Source organism: Melospiza melodia, chromosome 16 (genome assembly GCF_035770615.1).
Source record: "Melospiza melodia melodia isolate bMelMel2 chromosome 16, bMelMel2.pri, whole genome shotgun sequence".
NCBI lineage: Eukaryota > Metazoa > Chordata > Aves > Passeriformes > Passerellidae > Melospiza > Melospiza melodia.
Window position 1 is genome coordinate 3,708,968 of NC_086209.1, and position 22,507 is coordinate 3,731,474.

The following is a 22,507-nucleotide window of genomic DNA, read 5'->3' on the forward strand; positions in this document are numbered from 1 at the left end:
TGTCACTATGAGGTTACTAGGATTTTTTCATGCAATTTTTAAAAAGATGATATTTTTAAAATATAATTCTTTAGGATGTATTAACCCAGTTGTGCTGTCTCGTTCTGCTGGGAATATAAATGCATTTGGGACATTTTGGAAGCTTTAATGCTGTTGGTAATGCCACAGAACTAGAGGCTCCAAGCTCTCATGTTCTAGCTTGAGCCCACAAGATTGATATAATTTCAAGACTATGAGAGGCTTTGGATGTGAGTGCCAAGATGCTGGAATTCTTGGAAATGTATCCTGTTTAGAAATGCTCAGCCATGATTTCCTAGAGTTGTTCTTTACAATAGGTTTAAAAAAAAAGGATCATTACAAGGCATGTCAGTTCCACTGGCCCTTCAGAATTAAAGTGCTGCTGTTGTGTTTCTGTGGCCATTATTTTGTTCATCTCATTGATGCTTAGGATGGCAAGGTTCTGCCACTGGGTCTCTGTTGACAGAATAACAAGATGTTTTTAGTCAAATAGCTCAAAATGTTAACACTGGCATTTAAATCTTCCTCATGAGGCTTTTAAGATTAACTCACTGACACCAGTCTTCCTGAGTAACTGCTGCAGGTTATTTTCAAACTGGAAAAGAGTGTTTTGTAGGTTGAAAATTGGTTTTTTTGCACCCATGAGGCAGACTGGCAATGTATTTCTTTTTGATCTAACTCTGTAGGTCATCACAGATGAAATGTCACAGCAAGGTTATTCCCTAATTGATTACAACATTAAAGCAGAGCTGTGGTGATAGGTAAAGAGTAAACTCAGGGAGATGAGTGGTTTGTGAGGATGCAAAGTTTTAACTCTGCACACAACTGGGTGAGCTGAGAAAGCAGCAGGAAACCACCTGAGACAAACCAGGTGACCTTGAGCATGGCCTGTGATGGTTTTGCCTCATTCTTCATTAGGAGAACTGGCAAATGAAGTTAATGAAATCAGTGCAACAATAAGTAGAGCTGCCCCCCTGGGAGGAGAAGAACCAAATTGCTGCTACTAAACTGAACATTCCTGAGGAAATTAATTGCACATCACTCTTCTGCATGACCCCTGAAATCCTCATGCTGCAAATGATCATTTCTGGGGAAATACAGCTCCTGAAATGATGCTGCTGGCAGGCACCACAATCACCTGAATGTGAGAAGGAGAGAAACAGTAGCTAGAGCAGTGATTCTTTGTTTTTCTTAGTTAACAAAGGCTAGATTTGTTTCCCCACTAAGGAATTTGAGCAGGAACTTGAGGTTTCTCTGCAGGGAAGCAGGGCAATGAGACATGAAGGGCATGATGCTGAAATAGTGAACCTTGTGCTGGGCTGAGAGCTGCTGCCAGATGTGAGTAAAGCCCAGATGTGAGTGGTGGGTGCAAGGAGTGATTCCCTCTTTCTTGGAGAGCAGGAAGGATGGTGCTGAGTGTTTGAACTTGGGCTCAGGATTGTTGTGTGTAACCCTTGAGCTCCCAGCTCAGCTTCCTGCTCCCTGCTGTCAGTTCCTGGTGCTGTGGGAATGCTCTGAGCTGCCTTGTCCATCCTCTGCAGGGCAGGAGTCCCTCCTCGGAGCACAGGCAGCCAGGGGGATGTTCTGTAGCAGCTCTGGCCAGGTGGAACAACAGTGTGTGCTTTTCCAGCTGCAGGGCTGAAGTGCATCCCAAAGGGTGGGAATTGTGTCAGAGCAGCAGGACACACTGAGCTGCCAGGCTGGGTCTGCTCTGGCCTGAGCTCCGTGCTCAAGAGGAGACTGGCTGCAGCATGGAGAGGGAGGGACTTCAGCTGTTAGAATAAAGAACCTCCAGAGAAGTTAAAGGTTGAATGTTTTTGGAGGAGAAAGCAAATCCTGCCTCCTGAGGTCATCCAAGCATGATAAATCCACACAGTCTTCTCAGGGAGATTTCTTACTTGGCTGATGCAGCAGGAGTTGAGCTGGGGATCTCCAGAGCCTGGGAAATGTCAGAGGGTGTAGCTTGGATTTAGTTCTGTGGTGGACTCAGGCAGGTTATAGATTGTTAGTGTGTCTTTGATAGCCAGCAGAGTTATTGTTAGGAGCAGTAAGCACACCTACTGCCTAGGACAGGGCAGGGTGGAATGAAATGCTGCTTCTGATTCTTTGGCTGGTTTCCATATTCTTTATTTGTCTCATTTAGCCAGGCTGCAGTTTATTGATTGATATTTCAGAAAGCTCAGATCAGTGATGCTGGAATAGTAGCATCAAGCTTAGCCAATGCTTTCAACTCTCTATCCTGGCTTGCAGAAGAAAATTAATTGTTTTCTTGATGACAGATGGCACATTTAAGGCCAGAACAAAAGAGCCTGTTCCTAGCAGTCCTTAGTTGAGCAGTTTTATCCACAAAACGTGGAGAAAAGTTATGAAAATAATTTTGACCGGTAGTTGTTGATGCACTTTCTTTTGTACTTCTGTAAAAAAAAATTAGTTTCTAGGAAACACCTTTGTGCCCTTAGAATAAATTTTCTGCTAAAGATTTGATTTTGAAATGTTTTTTAAATGGAAGAAAGCCTCACTTGAGCCTTTTGTATGGGAAGACCTGTGCACAGGAGCTACACAGCTTGTCCCTGCTTTGTGCACCTTCCTGTGCATGACTGTGATGGAGCCTGTGCTCTCTGTTTTCCAGGCAGAACCCAGATGTGCAGCTGCAGTTACAACAGAGACCACCTCACCACCACAGCCCAACTTCTTCCTTGACATCCCTGGGATCTTTGACTTTGCTCCAGTCTCCTCCACCCTCTAGGCTGTCCCCATCCCAGCACCAGCAACCTCTGACTCCCAGCCAGGCCGACCCTGGCGTTCTGCCCCGGCCCCAGCAGCCTTTCCTGTCCAACCCAGTGCAGCAGGGGGATCTGTACCGACTGTGCCAGCCCTTCCTGGGCCCCCAGCAGCAGCAGCAAGGAGACTCCTACTCCATGAGAGCCCAGCAGATCCCTTCCCCATACCAGCAGGTGCAAGTGGATCCTTTTGCCATCGTGTCCAGGGCCCAGCAAATGGTGGAAATCCTGTCTGAGGAGAACCGGTCCCTGCGGCAGGAGCTGGATGGGTGCTATGAGAAGGTGGCCCGGCTGCAGAAGGTGGGTGGATGTGTAATTCAGGCATTCTCCTGTCTCTGGTCTAGTCCCTAATTGAATCATTTAATCTGCAAGTGTTGGATTCCTGTGCTGAAGGGATTGATGAGGTACTTTAGAGTCTTTGGTATGCAGATTGATTAGTCTGTGTCCTGTGCCTTTGGGCAGCAGCTTAACTTTGGCAGAAGATGGAATCAAAGCCTTCAGTTTTCTGCTAACAGTTCATTGACCATGCTCAGAAGCACATCCTCCTCAGCTGCTGAAGAGGCTGGCTGCTTGGCTAAGTTAAGGCTTGTCCATGATAGCAGCAGGTTTCATTTTCCCTAAAAGACTTCGGAGCTGCAGGAAGGGCCTGTTTGGCGTGGCACAAGACCACAGCCACTCAAGGAGGCTCAGAGGACATTGCTACAAACTGGTTGGCACCACTGTGTGCAGGGCAAGCAGTGCTGCTATGGCTACACCAAAGACATTTGGACTGCAGGACTGGGACTAACACTCCTTTTGTCCCTCTCTCAACACCACACAATTTCCATGAAAACTTAATGTCTTGATTTGGACCCAGCCATTTGCCACCTTTGGCTTTGTGGAACAAGCAGAATAAATGATGTTAAGACATTTAGAAGGAAATACCCCAGTGAGACCCATCATTAATGTGCATGGGTGGAGGTATTTCCATGCTGCCTCACAGAAATAACTTCTTGATGACCAGTGGTTTAAAGCTGGGCAGCAGGTCAGCTTTGCTTTTGCCTTGCAGCTGTGGAAAAGCTGATGCTCCTTAGCAATTTAGGACTTCGTGGGCCTTGCTGTGCTCTTTGCACTGTGTTTGGCCCAGAAAAATGTGTGGCTGCTTGTCCTTGAGTTCAGGTGACCAGTGTGGCTTTCCACACTCATTATTCCCCATGTTACCTCTTACCAGGGACATAGGTTCATTTGGTTGTATTTTTTTTTGAAATTTTCTGGCCAGGAAATACTTGAGATAATTGTTTGACAGCTTCCTGATAATGACAGAAGGATACAAATGCACTTCCCTCCACCTCCCTGTTGATCACTTGCTTTAGACAGTGCTGATGGGGTTTGCTATGGTGGATCCACACTTCCCTAGCAAATCATGCCCAGCAAGGAGAGTTAGGAGAGAATCTCCTGCTCTGGATGATCAGAGAAGATTTACACTGAAGGATAAAACATATCCTAAATGAAGGATAATGCATATTTTATTGCAAAATTATTCAGCCACTGGTATTCTTTCTATAGAGGGATTCATCATGGATCTGAGACTTTTACTTAGTGTGTAAGTGTAGGTTTCCCTCAATGAAGAACACTTGAGACAAAGTAATCTCCTGTCTGAGACTATGAAATTTGTCAGTGAAAAAAAATAAGTGCTTGTTTTCACTTCCACTGCAGCTGGAAACAGAAATTCAGCAAGTTTCAGAGGCCTACAAAAACCTGGAGAAATCATCCTCTAAGCGGGATGCCCTGGAAAAAGCCATGAGAAACAAACTGGAAGGAGAAATTCGTAGGCTTCATGATTTCAACAGGGATCTAAGAGGTAAATGAAGCAAAACTTCTGTTCTTCAGTGCTGGGGGTTTTTATTGTTATGCTTACTTGGCAGGACAGAGTTTTGCTGCAGAATCTACACACGACTGGAATATGACAGGATACTCAGGTGCATTCAGTAGTCAGAGGTTTTAAGCACTTGCTGGAGGAATGGAAAAGACAGGTTTAGGAGAGGGCTGCAATCTTTCATTTCCAGCCTGTTTCTCATTGACAAGAAACATGTGATAAGCCAAATACCATAAACCAGATGCAAGCCTGGAATTCTCTCATGTCTTATATCCCAGAGACAATTTGTACAATTTGTTCAGTTTACACAAATGGAGAGAGGTTTTGCTGACTGCCTAATCCCACAGCAGGCACGTTCATTTTATTTCCTGTCCAGTGACCCTTTTTGCACTGACATACAAACTGCAGAGTATCTGTTCTTCCTGAAGGTCTTGTCATTCCTTATCAGTGTAGGCATCTGGTTTTTTGGATCTCCCTTCCTTTTCCAGAGTGAGCTGCTATTGGTATCTGGTTCTTGCTAAGAGGCTGAGGCAGCCCCACGGCTGGCAGCAGAGTGGTGTTGAGTGGTATTTGACCTTACTGGGGGGAAAAGTTTAAACATTAGTTTGGAAGGTGGAAATCATCTGCAATTTGACATTTTTGAAGGTACACAAACAGTTGTTTAAACTGTAAGTTTAATTTTTTTAAGAAAGGCTTCTGATTATCCTGCATGCTCTCACTGCCTCATGTCTTTTACTAAGACTCACAGAAATTGTTTTGCATCCAGGGAGTAAAGCCATGCATTTCCCAGTACTGTACACTAAGGCCTGCATTAAATAATCTTATTCATAATAAAACACAGCATAAACATTTCATTCTAATTTTCACAGACTGATACAAGTTTTTAGTAGCTTGGAGCAGCAGAGCTGTTAAGCTGTTTTTAGGGTTTTACACTATTCCCTCAAGTAAGGTAATTGGACAACAGTAATTTAATCTCCTGTTAAGATTTAGTGGAGAGTTATAAGAGATCTTTTAATTGCATGGTGGGATTTATTTGTGTGGAAAAAATAAAGGCATAAATTGAAAAAATAAACTTCTGTGTTACAGACGTTTAAAATAATTTCTTTGGAACTTTAACCTTTTTTTTTGTTTCATTGAGTGTATTTCCTTAAGGACATAATTAAAAACATTTCAAAAGTGAGTGCTAGTTTCTCATAGGCTGTAGAATTAGCAGATCCATTCCCCCAGTATCAGGAATGCCCTGAGCAGATGTAACTTAAAGCTGTTAATTATTTCTTTTGCTTGTATTGAATTGTTTTGCAGAACGCATGGAGACAGCCAACAAGCAGCTGGCAGAGAAGGAGTTTGAGGGCTCTGAAGACAATCGGAAAACCATCTCCCAGCTCTTTGCACAAAGTGAGTTTCACAGCCTTTGTGGGTCACTGGAAAGCTCCAGTCACCTGCCTGGGAGGACAGTGCAGCAGGTTAATGATCAGCACAGAAATCAGGGCAGTGGCAGCCCAAAGCTGGCAGTGGAGAAGGGAGGAGGGATCCAAGAATTCCTTTTCTGTCAGTATCTAAAGTCCATCTGATGGGATTTATTAGAGATATTGGAGCATAGGTAATTTTCAGTTAAACCATAAAATTAGTGTTTGCCCCATAATTTACATATTTTATCCATCTATTTCATTCCTTGAAAGCTTTGAAATGAAACCTTCCCAAGCCAGCAGGAGTCCTGGCATGAGTTAAGGCCAGCAGGAGAGGAGCCTGCTAGGTCTCTATCTCCTTCCTCTTTAATTTGCCACTGCCCTATCCTGTTGAGCAAAAATAAAGGAGATGATGAACACTCCTGCAGTCTGCTGGGCTGGGTGAGGGTCAGGAATTGTGTCCACAGCAGTGGATTTATCACAAGGCAAACCAAAATGATGGGTGTGAAATGCTGCTTTTCCTTTGTTCTGAAATGTCTTGAGGCTGACGGCGTCGGGCCAACTTTTCTCTCATCCCACAGTGTGCTCCACCCTTCTGACAATGCTCACTTTTCTCCAATTGTTATATAAAAAGGTAGTACAATAAAATTGCAAAACAGAGTTTTTCTGTGGTGTAACAGACACTGCAGCTACCCTGACAGATTCTGGTGTCCCTCTCTTGTGTCATCTCTAGCTTATTCCTTGTGGTTTGCCTTGCAAGCAAATGGCTGGCAGGATGTGAATTCCAAACTCCTGGTGGTACTGGGAAGTCTGGGAGTTTAGTCTCTCCTTCTGCTGGTGGACACTGAGGTTCATAGGTGCACCCAGAAACTGGGGAGGTCAAAGCTGTGGGGCCTCTCCTTTTGGATGAACATGGAAGCCACAGTCCTGCATTTAATCAGTCCCAGCATTTCTGGGGGTGCTGCAGGCACTTGTCAAGTGAAGCAGTTGTCCTTTGGAGAAAAGTGTGCAACAAAACCTCCAAAAACCTCCCTGCAAGCATTTCCAGATTAACAAACAGCCTGGTAGCACTGACTGATACCTGCTGGCACAATGCCACCCTGTCTCAATGCAGCTCAGTCTCTGCAGTACAGTGCAATGTGCTCACACTGGCAGCAACTCATTCCTGGGTGGAGGAGAAATGCTGGGAAAAGATGGGCAGAAAAAAAACCCCATCATGTGATGACATTTGTCCTTATGTCCTGGGCTGGCCCTGGGTTTGCTCTGCAGAGCTCTGGGTGCTGTTGGTGGACAGGTTTGTTTTGCAACCTGTGTGTGGGCTGTGTTGATTCCCTGGCAGAAGGGAATCTTGAGCTCCTCTGTGTTGCTAAAGCTTTGCTCCTGGCTCTTTGCTGGCAGAAGAAAGGGAGTAATTGTGGTCCTGTAAATATAGTTATGCACATGCTTGCACAAATGGGCCTGTGTGCTCCATATGCAGTCTGTCCTAACACCCAGCACCTCGTTCCTGTTTTTCAAGCCTTCCACTCCTTGTCCTCATTCCTTTGTCGTGGGATATTGGTTTCTGGAATGCAGTTTCTCTGGTGTCATCAGTGCTGGGTGTAGATCACTCCAGGGAGTATTCTGTGGTTGTGTATGCAGCAAGTGGGTTAATGTTATCTTTGGAGCTGGTTGGTTTGAGCTGGGAATGGCAACATACACAGAGGACATCAGCTCTGTGTTGTGGCTTTGCCTTACACCCTTTGTGATCATTTCTCCAGTCTCCAATTATTTTTATCCTATCTATGTTTTTATGAAGGCAGTGCCCTGTTCCTGCAACACTCAGCATTGCTGCTCCAGCTCTTCCTGGAGAGCAGCAGAAAAGGATGAGCTGCTGTGTTTGGGGTGGGGTCTGCTCTGGGAAGGGACAGAACAGATGTATGTGCCTCACTTCGGGCCCAGGGGGTCAATTTTACAGGCAGTAGAGGAGGACTGAGCAGTTCTTACTGCTGATTTGTTTTCTGAAGATACCTCCTCTGAAGATATTGCCCTGAGAAAGGACAGAACCCCCTTCCAGTTTGGGGGGTCAGTGTAGAAAAAAGGAACACAGGTTTTTCAGGAACACCAGTCTGCTATCTCTCTCCCCAGCCTGAGATATTAAAATTACTCAGTTTGTTTTCCACTGCTGAAAGCTCAGAGGTGAGGAAGTGCCAAGTTTCACTAACCATCTGTATAATCACAGCAAATTACCTGAGTAACTGTACTGAGTGATGCACCTTCTGTTCCTTCTCACTATCTTGGTGGCACATTGTTGCTTGAAGGTACCATACTTGTTTTTCAGGATTACAGGTCCTTCTCTTCCTTGAAAGCCATGTCCTTTTCTTTTCCCTCTTAGCACTAGATTTGCATTCTCTTTCTTCTGAGAAGTCCCATTGCAATCTTCCCTTCACCTCTGGAGTGAGAGGCTCCTGAAAACTGGGTAGAGACAAGTGCTGTGCATTGGTAACCATCACTTTTTTATCCACAGACAAGGAAACACAGAGGGAAAAAGAGAAACTGGAAATAGAGCTGGCTGCTGCCCGCTCCACCAACGAGGACCAGCGGAGACACATCGAGATCCGAGACCAGGCCCTGAACAACGCTCAGGCCAAGGTGGTGAAACTGGAGGAGGAGGTAAGAAAGCTGAGAAAGAGGAGTCAGGGTAGCTTGTGTGCCAGCAAAAGTGGCTGTGGGAATGAGTTTGTCTTGTGGAAGTTATAAGGAAATCTGCTTTCTTCAAAGCTGTTTCTGTCAGTTTAGCTTTGTGTTGACTGGCTAAACAGATAAGCCACAAATCTCTATTTCCTTGGAAATGCTTTTGTCTAAGCAGCCATATTTTGTTTTTTTTTTTTTTTTTGTTTCAACTTGTAAAAGTGGGCTGGAAGTGGAATCTCAGCCCTGGAAGCCTGCTAAACTTGGCAGAAATTCAGATCTGGATGGACTTTCAAGTAATATCAGATGAATGTGGCTTGTCCCTTTGCCAGGTGTGGGGACAGTGCAGATCCCCATGTGTGCCCAGCATTTGTAATAAGCCGGGCATGACCTTAGTTGTTTTCTCTGCCTTTCCTCCCAAGAGGAGATAATACATTTGAGCTGCTCAGCTGGGCAGCTTTCACAGCAGTTTCTTTTGCAGCTTTGTCCCTGCCATCATGGCTCTCACCTTTGTCCCTTCTGCGTCACGGTGTCCGTCCTTTCCTCTCCTGCCTTCTCCTCTCCTCTCAAAGGCCCCATTTCCCACTCCAGCCTCTGCTTCCTTTACTCCTACTCTTCCTCCATGGAGAGTCTCAGGAGGAAATCTCCTGGCCAAGCACACTTCCTCACTGCAGATTTGTTCTCCAACCCTGCCATCTCCCTGGCTACCAGCACTCAGCTGGGCACTGTGCCTATGCCCACCTGAATTTTGCTGCTTTCAGAGACATTCCTCAAACCCTCCCCTTGTCTGCTTTTGGTTCTCTCTCCCTTCAGGATCCCATTGTGCCAACAGAGGAGGAATGATCAAATACTAAGTGAATATCCTCCTCTCCCAGGTACAGGTGTAGCTCATTTCTGAGTTTTAGCCTGCTCTTCTCTGAGCTCTGGATTTGCCTCAATAGCCCTCCCCTGAATTTTCCTGTGTCTCTCCCTGCCATCCTTAATTTTTGTCATTCTTTCAATCTCTTCATGGAAGCCTTCCCTCAGTCCCTCTGGATCTGCCCTGGAGCTGCTCTGCTCATTCAGGATGTTCTTGTGGGTTTATCTGCTGTCATAACCTCTTTTAGCCTGCCTTGGCTGACTTGCACTCACTCAGGGGACAGGGAGCATTAGGTTATAGGATAATTTACATCTGCCATGGCTCTCTTTAGCTCTCAAACTATTCTCTCGTTGATTCTGCAATGTATTGGAGCTCTTTGGCTTTCATTCAAATTTCAGCACCTTATTTAAAAGTCTGATGGGTCACTAACTCCAAGGACATGGGACATCCTTGTGGTTTCCCTGGAAAATGCTTGGAGTCAGTGTGGATGAGGTGCTCTGATAGCTGGGCCAGCACACACAGCACTTGGCTGGGCTGAACCTCTGTGTAGGCACTCTTTTTGGCTCCCTCAATGTAAAATTGAAGCCTTGAGGGGTAATAAATGTATGTTTTATTTTCCAAAGACTGCTCTTGTTTCAGTAGAAGAATTGGGTTCAGTGCTGTGGCAGAGTATTTCTGCCTAGGTAGAACAGTGAAATAGGTAAGTCACTCTGGGCTAAATTGTATGATAGCTTAAAAAGCACACACAGGCTGATCCAGGGTGAAATGATCTGCATGAGGGCTTGTGGTCACAGGCATCCAACCTTTGCTCCAATCCCAGGGTGTGCAGGAAGTGCCACCCTTCCTGCTGTAGATAAATATGGAAGTGTCTCAGTGAGGGAGCAGGAATTAACTCTGCTTTTTCCTAGAGGTGAGAGAGAATAAGGGGAAACAAATGCTAAAGAGACACTTTTGCAGGTTTCCCAAATCACTTTTTAATGAAATACTTAGGATTAGAACGTATTTGTTGCCTCATTAGTGTTGAACTGTGGAAAGTTCTCCAATCCCCAGGCTGTTTGGTAATTCCCAAAGGCAGCCAAGGAGCTACTCAGAGCTCAGGGCACCTTTAGAAAAGGCTGGGAACACTATTCTGAGTTAGTGGCATTCAGTGGCCAAGAGATATGAACCCTTAGTGGATTATTTCTTTATTCTGTCCAGGTTAATCTGAGTGACTAGTCCCTGTAAGTGTCAGGAATTTCCAAACTGGTCCTGCAGCAGAGGGTGGAGTTTCTTAGGCTCAGGTTTGGCAGCTACTCTGGCTCAGGGCCTGAGGGGGGATGCATATTTCAGGTGTTGCCTCCTGTAATGTAAGTTTTCACCTTTTCTTTTTACCCTTTCCATTTTGACTTCCTATTAAGCAGAGTAACCTTGCCTTGTGTGCACCAGACCCTTTATAAATGAATATTTCCATTCTAGGGAGAGCTATAAGCAATATATGACTGTAACTGAATTTAAATGTTGCATTGGAATTGGAGCTTTAGATTCTTTTCAAAACCCTTGGCTTGAATTGCCAGTCTGGACAAAATCTGTAAAATGTTGACACTTGTCTACACCTGTGGAGCTTTGAGGGTTTTTATATATACTGGATTTCAGCATCCAAGTTAAAAAAAGGAGAGATAATGGGATGTTCAATGTGATAGAGAAAGGAATGATCTTGGAGATACTGAAGTGCAGTGTGAAGCAGTTGGATGCAAAAGTAGACATTCACAGAATGCTTCTCCTGTTAGCAGGGGTGAAATGGCTCTTCAAATTTAGAACAAGCTGCCATTAAAGTTTTTTGATAGTGTGGGGTTTATTTCTGCAAAGTGCAAAATAGGGTGAGTGTTCATAAATATTTAAAGCAAACTTAAATGTGTCTACGAACAGAATTGCTAAGTATGTATATGTTTTATATATAATATTTAAACTTTACTACTTCTCTACTCTCCATAAAGATACACAGTTATTAACCCCTATTTTCACTTCTCTATATTTGTTCTTCCCTTTAGTAAATGTTCCACAGTTTTGCATAAATCAGCAGCTTACTAAAATTGTTTCTAGTGAAGTATTGGTCTGTGGTTTCTGAAATCAAAACTTCAGATTATTTTCATTACATGTAATACATTTGACATAAATTGAACATATTTGAGGTAAAATGAAAGTTGGCTTTAAAATGTATATCACAGTCAGAAAGAGTTAGTGTTAATATTTGGAGCTAAAGCAATGAAAAATTCTTATTTTGGAGCATTTGTGAGGGTCTCAGGTGGGATGGCAGCAGGGTTGTGGTTTCTCCCACAGGATTTAACCCCGTGTGCTCTCATCCACCTTGAGCTTGCAGCAGATGGAGCAGCTAAGCTGGGCTTAGCTTTGGGCCAGGGCCAGAACTGCTGGCTTTGCAGAAAGGACCATCCTGACCCACCTGACTCTGAGGAAATGCTGACTTGCTGCCAGTCCTTACCAGACTTGGAATGTTGCAGGAGGGAGTTTGGTGCCAAATACTTTATCTAACCACAACTGCTGAGTGCAGAGGCTGCAAGTGCTACTGGTTTTACTTTTTTTCCCCCTCAAATTGGTCATTTCTGCTTACCCTATTTAATTTATACCATGGAAGACCACATTTCAACTTAACAAAAGTTTGTGGGTTTTTGATAGCAGTGTAACTTGTACTCCTTTGCTCCACTGCTTTACAAATCACTTTTTTACCAAGTGCCTCAAGGAGACAGCTTTGAAGAATAATGACAAGCATCAGGAAGATAAAAATATCTGCTCTTTGCCATCCTCAGACACACACCTTGCAGTGGGGAGAGGAGACAGACCACCTCTCTAATGGGTAGAAACTGGGGGATAAAGCAGGGGACAAGTTTGAATGAAATATCTTTTTGTTTAAAAGTTCATAGATCTTTCAGCCATCACAATTCCAAATTGAGCAGATACCAGCTGAGATAATGTGTTCATTTCTCACTCTGCTGTTGTGCAGAGAAAAAATGCTCTATTTCTGATAACACTGAGGGTTCTGTCTGGGGGGAAATGCAAAAATACATTTCCAATGACATCTCTTGTACTTTTTATGCTGTGCCTGAGATACTTTCAGAACAGAGCCCTGGCTTGTAAGGAGGAGACCCAAAGAAGAGCTGTCTGCTTGATGCCTGCTCAAGTTTTTTCTAGTCACTATAAAAAGATATTCCTGGTCTCCACAGCTTTGTTTCACATAGACTCTGAGAGCTACCTAATAATCCTTTCAGGAGAGAGTTTCTTCTAAAAGGGACAAGTTTTGGATGGCTTGTCACTCTTGGATGGATTGGGTGCCTAGGAGAGAAACCTCCCTGTTTTCCCTGAAACTGCTTCCCTCTAATGAGCTGCATTCTTGTGACAGAGCTGCCTTTTTATTGCCATGTCACTGTCTCACATGTTCTGCCTGTTAGTGATTTTCCAGCAGTGGCTTTGAGAGTCAGAACTTTATTTTAACACAAACACAAACAAACGGGGCGACGACATTGTGACATTGCCATGCCACAGACACTGTTCCCTAGCACGGGATAGTGTTACCAAATTGTTTCAGCAGGAATTCTTGCTGAGGCCACTGGCGCCTTGTTGGGCCTGAATTCAAACAAACTGAGGGTTCAAAGGCATCCTAGAGGAATATATTCCAACTGCAAGAGGGTGAGGTGATGTAAACGTGCTTGCTGGCTTTTTCTTTTTTTTTTTTTTTTTTTTTAACTTCATTTCTGCCATAGCTGGCAAATTCTTGTGGGAAAACACATTTTCAGCTGCATCTGAATGGATTCAGCTTTAGGATAAACCCAGAAATGTTATGAAAACACCCTGAATATATTAAACAAAGGACTTTGAAGACATCAGAAATAGTGGGTGGGAGACAAGCAGATGCTGATGAGTGTTACCAATTTGCTGAAATAGGAGCTGTCCAAGATGAAGAGGGTAATGGCTGGGTTTGACAAAATGCCTGGGAGAGTTCTGAATCAGTGCAGGAAGTCTTCTCTTCTTCCCCAGGAAAAAAAAAAAAAAAAATCTTTGCTGAGTAACTCATCTGGAAGCAATGAATCTCTTTCCTCAAAGAAGATCCTTCCCCCTCACCTGCTGTGTCCAGGGCTGTGTTTGTCCTACACAGGCAGCTCCAGTTGGAGGATGTTACAGCCTCCTTTGTGCCTTGACTGAAGATTCCTCATTCCTGTGTGCCCCTGCTCCCTTTCCATGAACCTCTGTGCACTCCTCAGAGCCTCTGCAAGGAGCTGGGATCCCTGAAAGGCATTGCATGGTTTGTAAAAGCCTAAATAAATGAGGAACAGTGTTTGGCTTTTAGAATGTTGTTAAATCATTTTCTGCTAGGCAGTTGTAGTAATAATCAAATATCCCCCATTTCTGAGAGGAAAACTTGTTTTTGGCCACTGATTTTAGACCATGCAGGTACATGCCAAGGGAGAGGGGAAGTTAAATGAAGCTGGAAATACTTGATCAGGCAGCCAGGGAATCTTTCTGGGATATTCCCTGCCTTGCTTTGCTCTTTGTGCCCTGGATTTCTGCAGAGCCCAGGTCAGTCATGGTCATCTTTATTTTTCTTGTCCTGAGTCCTGGTGCAGAATTTACATAAACTTTGTAGTAAATGGCAGCTGGAGAGTGGCTGCTCCTGTTTACATTGGTTTAGTTAGAATTACAGCCTGACCTCTGATGCTTGGTTAGGACATTTTCCAAAGCAGTCAGAGACTGACCTGGAGATGATAAGGACATTATTGAAATTGTGCTGTAGGAAATGCTGGGAGTGGATACAGTCATCCTGCTGTGCTTCCAGACATGCACTGAGGTTATTTGAGATCTTACATCGTAAATAGGTGTTAAAATAAAGACACTCTCATTAGCAAAATGCTCTGCATTTTCAGAGCACCCTTGGAGGCAAAGCAGTTATGATACATTAAGTGAACATGAGCTTGCTTCTTAGTTAAATGCTGTACCATCAAAAGGAAAATTACTATCTTGTCAAATTTATTTAAAATTACATCCCAAAGGGTGTGACTGCATCCTTGTAAAGCTTCAGGAATGAGCTCTTATCTGGAGCACGTGTTCTCTGCAAGGCCTGATGCAGAGGAGAGAATTCCTGTGTCCTTTGATGCCATCCCTGCCCTGGTGGATGTTGCTGTGGCCCTTGGCACTGAGCAGCCAATTTTGGTTCTTTGCTGGGAGAGGGAGGGTGGGGAATCCATGGCAAATGACCAAGAACAAGTCTCAGCTCGCTGCCTTTTTTCCTTCTTCCCATCTTAGTTATGTCTTCAGCACCTTGGCAATACTCAGGAAATTGTTTCCAATTCCTGTCTTAGGAAAACAAGATCATACTCTTGATTTCTGGTAATGAAATCCCTCTGTGCTTGGAAGAATCATTCCTGATCCTCTTTACAGTGAGAGCTAGATCCACTCAGAGAGGTGAAAACCAAAAATGTATAAATTAAGATTTCCCTTCTAGCACTTCTGGAGAATCCTGGTGCACAGAAAAGTAAATTTTTCTCACAAATACTTGCAGCAGCAGAGTGGCAGAGCTGGAAATGAATGAGAGTGCCAGAATATGCAGTGACTTAACTGAGGGCAGCAAGTGCATGAAATGAGATTATCTTATAGAGAAAGGATAATTCTGACAAAAGATATCAGGAAAATTGAGTTGTCTGGAGACATCCCGTGCCTTTAAAGTTTACTGAACGCCTGGGTTCCAAAAACCAGAAAATCATTTGAAGAATTTGTGAATTAATTCCAGTTTTAAGCTGTTGAAAAGAATACACACACCAGCCCTAAATCTTCCAACATTCCTAATTCTTCCTGATGCTGGAAGATGAAGTGCATCTTATGAAGGGATAAAAAAAACGTTGTGTTTCTGCAAAGCCACTGAACAAGCTGTGCCTGTACTCTGGGGCTGGTGCCCGAGCCAGGCGTGTGCAGGCAGTGCTGGGAGCTTGGGCAACACCTTGTGTTGCAACTTTTCACCTGCAGGTTTGGCTGATGGGAGAACCTTCAAAGTGGATGTTTCAGTGGAATTTCTGTGTCCTAATTCTGCTTTTTGGCTGGGCTCTTGGTATTCTTTGAATGCAGGCCAGAGTGTTAATCCACACATATGCATACTCAGGTTTGTTAATTGCGAAACTGTAAAAAGTTGTTGGTTGCTGCTTTTGCAGGAATTTACCTGTGTGTTCAAAAACTGCTCAGGAATTGAAATGCTTGGTAGTAAGTAATGAGACCAAATGTCCAGCACCTCATCCTTAACTTTATAAAGAAGAGAGAGGTAGGAGAGCTGGTTTTGAAGGGATTATTTTTCAGCTCAATGTGTGGTATTTCACTGCTAGTGAGTTTATCGAGTTGTTCCTCACTCTTGTCCAGGTCAAAACCCAAGATACTGAGTGCTCTCCATATCTGGGTTCTATCTGACCCTGTATTTATCACTTTTGGCTACTCTGAGCTGCTCTTAATCTAAGTTTAAACCTGGTGCATTAATGCACACTTCAGTGGAGTCTGAGAAACTCTGAATTGGTGTTATCAAGTACTATGATCTGGAATAAAAAGATTTATTAAGTATAACACATTCATTGATTTTCTGCAGAGCAGCAGTTGACTATTAAGTTACATTTAAATGTTCTCATCCCTCCCATTCCAAACAAGCTTGAAATCTTGAGCAATCAAAGAATAAAAATACCTTTCTACTGTACCTGCACTGGTGGGAAGTCCTTTGGCTGGATTGCTCACTGTTGTAACTTTTATTATAAAATTCTTGTTTGGGGAAAATCCTCTAAGGCAGCAACATTCATGCTGTGAGATTAGATGCCTGCTGACTTTATGGAGAGGAGAAAAGGATACTATGTCTGAGATTAATATTGCTGGGAGATTTTTCTGTCTCTGCTCTTTGCATTGCCTGAAGGAACAGGAGTGAGAAAAGGCAAAATTTTTTAAGGAACACATGACAAGACCTTTTTGGAGCAAAGGTGTGATGTAAGAAGAGCTCGTGTTGTTCAGATCAAAGTATCCTGTGTGTGCTGAGGCTGAGAGCAGATTCCTGGGGAGCACTGGCAGCATGGGGCCAGCCAGCCCTGATACTTTCCCAGAATACTTTCCGCTTCCAAGAAGGACTTCCTGAGCCAAAAGTGGTGTCTTTTGTCTTTAATATCCCTCAGTGGACTTTTCTTCCATCAAGCTGTAGAGCAGCTCTTTGAACTCACATAAGGGAGTCTGTGTTTTGCATTGTGGTGCTTGTCTAGAGCTTTGGCTCTGACTGTTGGGAAAAGTTGCCTTCTTCCTGCTATTTTTGTATTTCAGGGTTTATGACAATCAGAGCTACAAAAGCAGTGCCCCAGATTTGCTGCACAGGGCCAGCTAATTGCAATTGTTTAATCTTTTCCTAAACAGAAAATAATGCCCACAGGTGTGCAGTATTCCCTATATTTAAATAGAACCGGGCCCTGGATATATTGTATTTTATTTTTAAGTAATGTTTTAGTTTTTAATCTGTGTGAACTGTGGATTAATCTTGCTAAGACAGTTACTGGGGGCTCAGTGTAGTACTTTTTGTTGCTTCTTGTGAGGCAGGGTGGCAGCTTGGTTTGCAGGACGAGCAGTGGAGGAGGATGGAAGGGCAGTGGCAGATACAGAGCAGGACCTCTCAGGCCAAGAAGAATGGCCATACTGATGGGATAAACCTGCCATGGGGAGAGCTTGGGCCATGGCTGGTGTGTGCTTTGATCCTATTATCTTCTTGTGATTGGAAAGCAATAGGATGCTACAAATTTTGATTCAGTTTCTGAAAATGCTGCCAGCAATTTTCAATTCTGCACTGAGAGTGTTCCCAACTTGGGGATCAGCTCTAAACACTGCTGCAGTTTCCTTGGAAACATGTGTCAAGTCACTCAAACTCTGTTTCAGTCCCTGGTGCCCTTTCTAGTCCATTGCTGCTCTCAAACATTTGCCATAGATAATTTCTTCTGTTTCCCCCTCGTTACCATGGGGTCACTGAGGACAAAAAGGACAAAAACACCCAGCAGGAGAGCAGAGCTGGGACAGAGCTGGAACATCCTCAGTGGCCAGGCCAGAGCAGGAGGCCAGGGCCCACAGACAGCATGGAATCTGTCATGAACCATGGAATGGTTTGGGCTGGAAGGGACCTTCAAGATCATCCAATTCCAGCCCTCTGCCATAGGGACACCTTCCACTGTCCCAGACCCACTGACAGCATGGAATCTGTCACGAACCATGGAATGATTTGAGCTGGAAGGGACCTTTAAGATCATCCAATTCCAACCCTCTGTCATAGGGACACCTTCCACTAACCCAGGCTGCTCCAAGCCCTGTCCAGCCTGGCCTTGGGCACTTCCAGGGATCCAGGGGCAGCAACAGCACCTCTGCCCACCCTCACAGGGGAGAATTCCTCCCAACATCCCCCTGATCATATGAAGCCATCCCCCTTGTCCTATCTCTCTCCATCTTTTCTGCGGGCTCCCTTCAGGTGCTGGAAGTCACCTGGACATTTTCTTCCCAGCAAAGCCTGAAGTTCACTCACTCATTCCCATTGTTTATGCTGCCTTTTCCTGCTTTGTTTCAGCTGAAGAAGAAGCAGGTCTATGTTGAGAAGGTGGAGAAGATGCAGCAGGCCTTGGTTCAGCTGCAGGCAGCGTGTGAGAAGAGGGAGCAGCTGGAGCACCGGCTGCGCACCCGGCTGGAGAGGGAGCTGGAATCTCTCCGCATGCAGCAGGTACCCCTGGCCCTGCTGGGCTCCTGCCCCACACACAGGAGAAAGGCACTGCATTTTTAATCTGGTGTTCTTAAAAAACTTCTTTTTCACTAGTTATATTCATGGATTTCCTCCATTGTATTGCTTTCACCTGATTTATCGATAAGGAACAATAGAGGATCCATCCTGTGACAAGATCAGCCTCATAGCTACATGCTGCTGTACCTTTAAATACCATGGCTATGTTATTTGAAATGATTTAAAAATTCTTGTTCACAGTTTGTGATTTTACATAAAATTCATTAACAACTGGCCTGAAAAGAGGCCCTTCAAAAACCTTTTGAGTTTGAAAAAGCACACAAGGGTAAAGTAGCAAAGTCAATTCTATAAATGCAGCTGATGGAAATAGATGGGAGTTTCATATAGACTGTATTGCAGTATTATTGAGAGTCTTTTTTCAGTGAAAAGAATGAATGAGAAGTAGATTGTGCAATTGTGTTTAAAATTACATTAACTTCAGCCTATGTTAAATACAGATAAACTGTCAGGTGTCTGAATTTTACTGGAAATAGGATGCAGGCCTGTGCTCTAAATCACATTTACTGATTAGCTTTAGTGATTCAGCTTACTTTTATCCCCTAACTTCCATCTCTGCATAGAAATAGATATTTAAATCTTGGGGTTTTGTGTAGGTTTTAGTAGGAGTTACAGTAATTTGCTAAACTTTTCTGTTACACTTTTGGAAGATCAGGTATTCTAAACCCCACAGCTTTTTACATTGAGCCTGAGTCAACACCAAAATTGTTTTCCTGTCATGGTTAAAATTCTGAGCTTAGCATAAAATAGTTAGTTTGCCCTATTTCTATTCCTTTAAACCATTTTTTAAAAATATGTTTTAAGTCAAATGTCTTGCTCATGTGGGATTCCACATGAGACTTCCATATAAAACTGCAAGTTTTATTCATTGAACTATTATCTGAGCAAATCTCCATGTTTCCTTACATTAAAAGGAAACACTGCCTGCCTTCCAAATCTTGCTTTAGAACTGAATTATTTCAGTCCCCAGCTATACACTGATCATATTAATTTAATAATCAAATGCTGTAAAATATTTTTGATGTATTTTTTGGGAAGGGATGGCACTAGTCGGTGCCTTGGTGAACACTTGGGAGTCAGTCTGTGTTACAGCAGGCATTATGGAAGGGCTGTGCACATCACACCTCTATAGCACAGTCCAGCTCTGGGATGCATATTTGGGACTTTGGGAAGGCCCAAATACACATCTTTGGAAAAAAAGATACTTTTGGGCAAAAAGGCCTTGGGAGGATTATTTTGCATCTCAGGTGTTACCCTGCCCAACACAGCATAAAGCCACTGCATTTCCCTCTGGGGGGTTCTTGTGTCAAACCAGTGACAAAAAGCAAAGCAGCCAACCCTGAGCCTTACAGCTGCATCCTGAGACTCCTGTTTTTGTGTGCTCTGTTCCTTTCCTCCTGGGGCTCAGCGCCAGGGCACATCTCAGGCTGCCAATGTCTCAGAGTACAACGCCACAGCGCTGATGGAGCTCCTGCGTGAGAAGGAGGAGAGGATCCTTGCTCTGGAAGCTGACATGACCAAGTGGGAACAGAAGTACCTGGAGGAAAGTGTGATGAGACAGTTTGCTTTGGATGCGGCTGCGACTGTGGCTGCTCAGAGGTAAATGGGACTTTTCACAGCACTGGGATTATTTTCTTTTTCCAGCTGAATGTCATATTTCCCACCCAGGAATGTTGTCATGCCATCCTCCTGTGATTGCTCATCCTGTGGTCTGAACAGCTCCTCAGAGCTCTGCAAGCAAGTGGAGCTTGGCTGCTCTTCCTGGGAGCTGTGCAATTGCCAGCAATTAGAAATGTTTTTCCAGGGGAAGATTCCTCCACATGCAGGATCCACTTTCCAGACTAAAATTGTTCTGAGCCATTCCTAGATGCTGTTGATTCAAAGGGGAAGAGGTTTGGGGTTTTTTTAATTTTTAAAACAGGGATCAGTCCTTGCTGAAGTCATGTGAGATGGGGTGAGCTTGGTGATTCACATCATTCACCCTGAATGGCTTCCTTGTTCTCCAGAATGTTTTTGCAAATTACTTTGTGGTATTGTCTGGTTACTAACCAGAAGCATCTACTAGGAAATTCTGCTCAAAACATTCTGCTGTGTATGGAAAGCACTGCTTGTGGGGGTGGGAAGGGTGTCTGAAATTTGGTAACAAGCTCCCATTCCAAGACAACTGTACAGAAACACTTACTATGGCTGTGAATAGGCCAAGTGCCTCAGCTGGTTGGTAAATGGGAGCTGTTACTGGAGTGCAACTCCTTAGCATTAGGCCTTGCTTGCATGTCATTTCATTGCTCACTAGTTCATGGTTCTGGACAGCAGATTTTCCTGTAGATTGTTTCATGAGCCAAATCCAGATAGGGATGTTATCACAACTGGCTTCCCAGCTTGTAAGATCACACTGGAATTACAGGGGTGAAGCTGCAGATCTGCAGTGTTGGTGTTTAAAGACTTATCTTATCTTGCTCCAGAAGGAAGCTGTTATTTTAGGGCATTAATGCTTCTTGTGCACTGTTTTCCACCTCCCCAGAGATTCCCTGAAGGCTCCAGCTGCTGCTTGTGCTCAGAGGCCAGGTTATATTTTCAGCGTGGGCTGATAAGTTGGGGCCTGGTCTATTGTTTATCATGGACTGGGAGGGGATGTGTTAGGCCTGCTCAGATTTCACCAAATGAACAAGAATGTTGTCCAGTCAGGAAGGAGGCTCTGCTTTTCCATTTCCATCTAGATTCCACTAATTCCAGTGGCAACCTCATCAACACTACCCAGATTTCTTTCCCTTTCCTTTAACAGTGGAAGCTGGCATCCCTTGGGAAGCTGAGGTTGCAGGAAGATGCTTTAGAGGCAGGAGCTGGGTCAGGTTGGGTTTCTTTGGTGAAGGATCTTCTCATATCCTGCCACATTCACAAGTAGAATGAAATACTCATTATTTGGTTAGTGGACTGACCAAGTATCACCGTGTTAACATTAGGCCTTATATTAGTCTGAAACTCTTTTCACCTTTTTCCAGATTATTTGGACCAAGCTTCTTAGGATTGCTTAAGAAACTTCCATGCCTTGTTCCCTTTGATATTCACATCCCCTGTATGATACTGTTGGAAGGGGAAGGGAAAAAGCTTTTAATCTGAAGAGAAGTGCCTGGTGTTCCTTTCTCCTCCTTGTGTCCTTGGATTTGCCTCCTTGATCACTTCAGAGTAGTGCAGTGACTCAGTTTAGGTGAGGCACTGTCCCAAAATGGACAGGAGGTTGTTGTTATAATGATCTCCATGTTTTTGTAATCCCTCTTCAGTAGGACACAAATGAAATTAGGAGTTGAATTTTTGAAAGACACTGAGCCAGCTTAAATGCAAAAAAAAATGTGGATATCCGTGTTTGTTCCATTTGAGCAGTACTTTTGTGCTGCTGGGGGGAAAGCAGCAAAGTTAGCAGGTCCCTCATGTGCTGTCAGGGCCCTCATGTGCTGTCAGGTCCCTCATGTGCTGTCAGGGCCCTCATGTGCTGTCAGGGCCCTCATGTGCTGTCAGGTCCCTCATGTGCTGTGCTGCTTGTTGCAGGGACACCACGGTGATCAACCACTCGCCCAATCCCAGCTATGACACCTCCCTGGAAGCTCGCATCCAGAAGGAGGAGGAGGAGATCCTGCTGGCCAACAGGAGATGTCTGGACATGGAGGGAAGGTAAAGTGCACTTTGGTCCTGTCTGGCTTCTTTGGCACAGGGATTTGAGATGAACTGCCTGGGTAGACGCCTCAGAACCAGAAATTCTTGTGTCTTCACCAGCAGCAGCCATGTCAAATGCCAGACACTCATTTGGCCAAGGAAGTAATAAACACAGCAATCCAAAACCTGTCTTGATACTGAGGGCTAATGCAAAAAAGTCTTGTCTTAAATTTTTTGCATCTAGCTTGTTCCTCTCCTCTCTTCAGGGCATCTTCATCAGACCCCAGGCTCCAGCCACCCTTTAACCGGCTCACAGAGCTGTTTTCCCTGGGGTTAGGTCCCCAGTTCAGACTCCCAAAATGTGTTAATTCTTTCTGTTGGTCTCAGGTCCTGCCCATTATTCTCAGGTTTGTTTCAGAGCTCCTTCCATGGCTGTTTAGAGCAGTTTCT

General features: G+C 44.2%; 1 protein-coding gene across 1 annotated transcript in view; it reads left to right on the plus strand.

Annotated features, from left to right (window-relative positions):
* Nucleotides 1-22,507, plus strand: part of AMOT (angiomotin) — a 49,277-nt gene that overhangs the window by 20,375 nt on the left and 6,395 nt on the right. The window contains exons 4-10 of the mRNA XM_063170339.1: nucleotides 2,648-3,098; nucleotides 4,494-4,638; nucleotides 5,956-6,048; nucleotides 8,563-8,708; nucleotides 18,185-18,334; nucleotides 19,818-20,008; nucleotides 21,953-22,075. Coding sequence (XP_063026409.1) covers nucleotides 2,648-3,098; nucleotides 4,494-4,638; nucleotides 5,956-6,048; nucleotides 8,563-8,708; nucleotides 18,185-18,334; nucleotides 19,818-20,008; nucleotides 21,953-22,075 — 1,299 coding nt within the window. The remainder of the gene's footprint in view (nucleotides 1-2,647; nucleotides 3,099-4,493; nucleotides 4,639-5,955; nucleotides 6,049-8,562; nucleotides 8,709-18,184; nucleotides 18,335-19,817; nucleotides 20,009-21,952; nucleotides 22,076-22,507) is intronic.